The sequence below is a fragment of the Gambusia affinis genome, linkage group LG21 (genome assembly GCF_019740435.1).
Source record: "Gambusia affinis linkage group LG21, SWU_Gaff_1.0, whole genome shotgun sequence".
Taxonomy (NCBI): Eukaryota; Metazoa; Chordata; class Actinopteri; order Cyprinodontiformes; family Poeciliidae; genus Gambusia; species Gambusia affinis.
This window is the reverse complement of record NC_057888.1, coordinates 573,136-579,206: the sequence shown is the minus strand read 5'-3', so window position 1 is coordinate 579,206 and position 6,071 is coordinate 573,136. Positions and strand designations below refer to the sequence as shown.

At 46.1% G+C, this 6,071-nt stretch overlaps 1 protein-coding gene across 1 annotated transcript; it reads right to left on the bottom strand.

Annotated features, from left to right (window-relative positions):
- Positions 1–2,758: 2,758 nt before the first annotated feature.
- On the bottom strand, positions 2,759–5,565 carry ppp1r3g (protein phosphatase 1 regulatory subunit 3G). The gene has a single exon (XM_044105182.1). It carries the CDS (start codon positions 5,509–5,511, stop codon positions 4,741–4,743), a length of 771 nt encoding a protein of 256 aa, XP_043961117.1. The 5' UTR covers positions 5,512–5,565; the 3' UTR covers positions 2,759–4,740.
- Between the last annotated feature and the right edge of the window lie 506 nt (positions 5,566–6,071).

The following is a 6,071-nucleotide window of genomic DNA, read 5'->3' as shown; positions in this document are numbered from 1 at the left end:
CATTTTCTCAGTTTAAATTTTTTTTAATGTTGGAAGCTCTGAGTCCAAAAGTCTGAAGCCACGAAGGGAACCGGGTCGGTCCAGTCCGTTTACCGAACCTGAAACCTGTGAAACGTCTCTGAGCAGAAACACCGAGAAAACGGTCAGCAGATCTTCATCTTCATCTTCATCAGTCCAACCAGGACGGACTGAATCTAAACTGGTACCGAGAAAAACTGACCAGCCCAAAGACCAGGAGACGCTCCAACTGGTTCCCTCTGTGATGCATTCAGGGACGTCTGGGAACCAGACCTCCTCTGTGATGCATTCAGGGACATCTGGGAACCAGACCTCCTCTGTGATGCATTCAGGGACGTCTGGGAACCAGACCTTCTCTGTGATGCATTCAGGGACGTCTGGGAACCAGACCTCCTCTGTGATGCATTCAGGGACGTCTGGGAACCAGACCTTCTCTGTGATGCATTCAGGGACGTCTGGGAACCAGACCCCCTCTGTGATGCATTCAGGGACATCTGGGAACCAGACCTCCTCTGTGATGCATTCAGGGATGTCTGGGAACCAGACCCCCTCTGTGATGCATTCAGGGACATCTGGGAACCAGACCTCCTCTGTGATGCATTCACACTGTTGCTAATATGCTAGCAGTGAAGCTAATGTTTATTTAGCACTTAGCTAACTTTGAAAACATTTATTGATTCTTCTGGATAAATTCTTAAGCTCTGATTTACGAGGCTGTTTCATAAATTTCAGTTGAATTAACGTGTTGAAGTTTTATCAACTGAAAACGTAAGTCAGATGTTTCTGTTCATGCTCTTATTTTGAAGTCTGGTCCTCTGCTCATTCCTCTTGTTTTGTTTTAAATAAACTTTATTGAGGAAGTTTCTAAACGAGGAATCCAGAAGAATGCGACGCTTCCAGGAGCGACCACCAGGCGGTGCTGGTGCAGCCGGCTGCCTGTCTGGCCTCACGGCCCCCAGGTGTTGGGTGGAGCAGGTGGAGCAGGTGAGTGGCCCCTGGGGGCCTCCGGCTGCTATTCTTAGATGTGTTTGTTGGTTCAAACCCAGATCGTGTTGCTCAACACCTGCTGGACCTTCTGCACATGCTCAGTACAGGACGGACTTTAGACCCGGTTCTGACCCACTTCTGATGAGCCTGCAGGTCTGTTGACTATTTTCACTCCTTATTGATCCACCTTTTGATCAATATGCTTCCCATGATGCATCACTCTGTGCTGAAACATCATGACAATAAATCAGCTTTTCTTCAGTCGCTGCTTTGGATCATTAGGAACCAAACATTACAAACAGAAACCATCCAGAAACCAGAGCTGGATGATGATTGGTTCCCTTACAGCCCAGTGATGATGATGTCAGTTGATCAGGATGGAGGAAAAGCGTTGGCCTCACCGGCAGCAACTGGAGCGTCTGACGGAAAACGGTCAGCAGGCAACGGTCAGACTGAACTGAAGTGGTGATGGGAGTGAACAGTTAGCATCATGGCTACCTCGGAGAAACAGGAAGTGAACCACAGCGCAGGGCATTCTGGGTAAATCCAACCAAAGCTAACGTGCTAGCCTAGCGCTAGCAGCAGAAATGTCTCCTGGTCTTCAGCCAAAGACTAAAGAGAAATCCTCCAACACTAAAATCTGACGCCTCCATCTTGTTTCCATCTGGTGAAGAAGGAAGTTGCTCTCAGTGTCTTCAGAGGTTTTTGTGTGGTTTCCTTCAGTGGTTGTTGGTGCAGCGCCCCCACAGGCCAGGAGGGGAACAGGTTGGTTTGACTCAGCAGAGAGGAAGAGAACTGAGTCCTCTGAACCATCAGGACGTCAGAATTAATCTTTTAACATCCTTAATCAAATAAAATCCATGATGAAAGTTGCTTCAGACTTTAATTCTCCTCCAGGATTCGATAAGTACTGGAATCATTTTTATCAAATTTTATTTCTGCAGTGGATGTTTCAGTCTAAAGAAGCCAAAATAGCAGCTGGTTTATTTCTAGAACATCGTTTCAAGCAGAAAGACGCGGGCGGCGTTTGTTGACGGATCAAACATTGGAGGTCAGGTTTACCAACATGAGGCGCCTCTGGACTTTGGTCTGAGCGTGAAAACAGCTGGACGGACAGCCGGGCTGTAAACACGGGACGGATGTTTGTGTTTTTATCCTCTCTGCCCTGCAGAGACCCGATGAGCTTCATCAGGTTCCTCCTCGTGTCGGCCCACCAGCAGGACAATTTCAGCTTCCTGCTGAAATCTGATTTGAATCAAACATGAATCTGATTTATTTCAGCAGGAGAAAACCTGGAGGCCAGGCTGACTGTCCTGAAAACGATCCTGGCTGAAGGTTCCCATCTCTCCCGTCCAGAACTGAGGAAGACCAGGACATGCTGGGTCAAGACGTCTCCATTTCCTGTCCTACCATCACAAACGTAACACCGGCTGGGTCTGTAACTCGGCTGAGTTCTGATCAGATGATATTTCAGCTGCAGAGTCTGAGAAACAGGATAAATATGCAGAAAACTCCTGAGCGATGCTGCCAGGCACGGCGGAGGATCTGTGGTGCTGAGGGATTATCAACATGCTGTCCAGGCATTTACTGCACTTTAAACAGTTAGATTTAAATCTACTCACTGTTTAATCAGAACACCTGAAGTAAAGTTGAACAACGTCAGAAATATAAATATTTAGAAACTAAATGAAAACAAATAAAATTCAAAAACTTACAGTAGAATCTGAAAATAGATTTTAGTAACACTGATGACTCAAACTCACCAAAACTTTATTTTACATAAAACAGACGGTTAAAAGTCTTTAATTCAGTTTATTTTCTCATCTTGTTCATCATTTTATAAAAAACTGTAAAATAATTTCAGTCACATTCCTTCTGATCGATCAGAATCATCAGTTAATTATTAAAGTTTTATAAAGTTTCTCATGAACCCCAGCAGCGATCTGTGAACTTCATTAAAACCTTAATTAAAATCTGAACTGTGGTTCTGTAGCGTCTGGACCGGACCGGATGTTCCGTCTTAAAATCAGAAAAAAATCATTTTAAAATCAGTGACGGTGGAAAAACATGGCGACGGTTTGATCAAACAGAATCTCACGTGCAGGTTTTTATTGGTCCTGCGGTTCTACTGGGTTCGGACCGGAACTGGGTCCAATTAGAACTTTTTCCTCTTTATGTGAGGAAATAATTTCTAAAAGATGCGAAACAGAGAAAACCAGCAAGAGATGTTCTGCTGTTTGGGTCATCTGGGTGAAACCGGCACCGAACTCTGGATCTGGACCCAGAACTTTGTTTGTTTTTCATAATCCGGACCGAACCTCCTCCCCTCCAGCGCTGTGTGCAATATTAAACCAAATATTTGGCTCCAAACTGCGAGCAGAAGGAAAACATCCCGCAGCGTTTCACAACACGGAACACCGGCAGGAGGACGGACCAATCAGAGCGCGCCCTGCTCATGACGTCACAGTTAAATCACACCAACGACTTCCTGTAGCAGCGGAGCCCAGAAAAAGTGAAAATAAGGAAAAAACATCAGATTTACTTTAGTCAAATAATTTATGACCTCAACAGATTATTATCATTATTATTATTATTATTACTATTATTATTATTATTATTATTATTATTATTAGATAATAATCATCAGATTTTATTGCTTCATTAAAACTTTAATGTAAAAAAAACGAGTTTATTTTCATTTTCAATAATAATTATTACATTTTAAAATCTAACATTTTCAATTTTAAAATCTAAATTATTATAAGGAACAGGGATGGGCTCCATTAGCTAAAATGGTAGCTATGCTAACCATAAAGCAGTAATCATAACCCTAGTTCGTCTAATGCTAGGGCGCTACTACAACGCGGTGGCTTGTGGAAGCTAATGCTAAAGCGCTAAATTTAACCGCTGGTTGATTAGGTGTTGTACTTGTTTCCACTTGCAGTCCTCCCCTTTCAAAATAAGAGCATGACTATAAACGCTAACTACATGAATTCTTGAATCGATCAAGTTTTATTAAACTAAAAAGTTTACAACTTCCTAAATTAGAGCTTTAGATATTACCTGGAAAAGTTAATTTAGATGAACCTAAGTGTGATGAAAGCTTTCAAAGTTAGCAAAGAAATATCTGCCATTGAGAGACTAAACTTCAGGTATTTTTAAAATAATTGAAATGCTCTATAATGGCCTTAGACTTTATTTGTTTACAGAACAGTGATGGAAATTAGTGCTTTAGCGTTTATCCTGGAAATCAATTTAGGGGAAGCTAAATGTGCTAAACATTTTCACAGTTAGCAAAAACATTAAAGCACTAAATGGATTAAAAATTAGCTGCCCTGTTAGCAGATTAGTGAAAGTGTTTCCATTACTTTATATTTGGTCTTTAAACTATTAAAACAGGCAGATATTAATTTTTTAGAAGGGAGAGGTTCGACTTTTTAAGGCAGCTGTCTAATAATAATAATAATAATAATAATATGATGAACGATAAAATGTCCAAACATGTTTTCTGTCCCAGAAACAAATCAATCAGATCAAATTAAATGATCGATTAACGTCCATCTTGGATTTTCAATATGGCTGATAAAGATCAAAGTCTTGATGGAGGAATGGACCTGTTGGAGATTAACGGTTCCGGGATCAGAACCGGTCCGGTTGGATCCCCTGCGGGTCCAGCATCCCGCCTGGAGTCCACTGCTGGAAGTGGTCGAGTGGTTCCAGATGGTTCTGATCCGCTCAGAGGGATGGAGAAGCCTCTCCGGCCGGCTCGGGGTCCGGGCGGCCCGGCTGGTTCTGGTTGTGGTTCCGGTACCGCAGCGAGTAGTTCTGGCCCTGGTTGTTGTCCCAGAACTCTCCCTCGTCGCTGCGCAGGAACACGGCGAAGTGCACGGCGGCGCCCGGGTCCATGCAGGGCGGAGTGAACACGGTGAATCCGAACCGGACCGCCTCCGACCCTGGCTGCTCCGGGACCGGCACCGCCTGCGCGTCCACGTAGGACAGCCAGTCGTTGTAGGTGAGCCGGACCCCGACTTCCCTGACGGCGCTGCCCCGCAGGACCCGCACCTGGCCCCGCAGCTCGAACCGGGTCACGGCCAGCCTCTCCAGGCAGACCCGCAGCTCCCGAACCCGCCGCTCCGCGTCCCGCGGCTCGGGGAAGCAGGCCAGCAGCCGTGGCGGGTCCGGCCCGGCCCGCGGGTCCTGCTGCTGCGGGGGGGAGCTCTGGTACCGGGACAGAACCTTAGGCGGGATCTGCGGGTCCTCCTGGGCGCTGAAGTGCTTGATGCGGGCCAGGCTCAGACCCATCGAGTCCGCGAACTTGACCCGCTTCCTGCCGCCGTCCAGCAGCTCGGGCAGCGACCGCGCTCTCCTCCGGTCCCGCATGAACTTCTCCAGGTGCGACGCGTCCACCTCGTCCTCCAGGTCTCCCTGCTCATCCTCCTCTTCGTCCCGCAGGCCGTTCTGATGGCCGGCCCGGTTCGGCCCGCACGGCGGAGCTGAGCGGATCATGGGTGAGCTGCGACCTGCGGGGCGGCGGACGTGGCGCCGCTTCTATACGGACCCCCGCCCCCTGCGTGACACACACACACACACACACACACACACACACACACACACACACACACACTCCTCAACCTTCACCTGTTCACGTGCTGCTCAGGATTTAAAGAGATTTTTGGAGACAAAGTCAAAGATTATAAATATTAAATCTGAAAAGTGTGGCGTGCCTCTGTATTCTGCCACCTGAGCTGAGGCTCTTTGCAGCTCCTCCGGAGTTTCCACTGACTGAATAACTCATATTTCATAAATCATTTCTCTGCTTTCAGATGGTTGGGTCTCCAACATGAGGTTCGTGGGCCATTCATGGCCTCCAGAAGGATTTACTGCGGTCACAATCAGGAACGGTTCAACTCTGACCGTCCAGAACCGGAACCGGAACCAGGTCAGTGTCAGTAAACTATAAACACCTGATGGAGTCAAAACAAGATTTAATAATTTACTCAATTTTAACTTTTGTGAAACATTTATTTGTTTGATCTGAACTAACAGTAATAATGATGAATTATTAT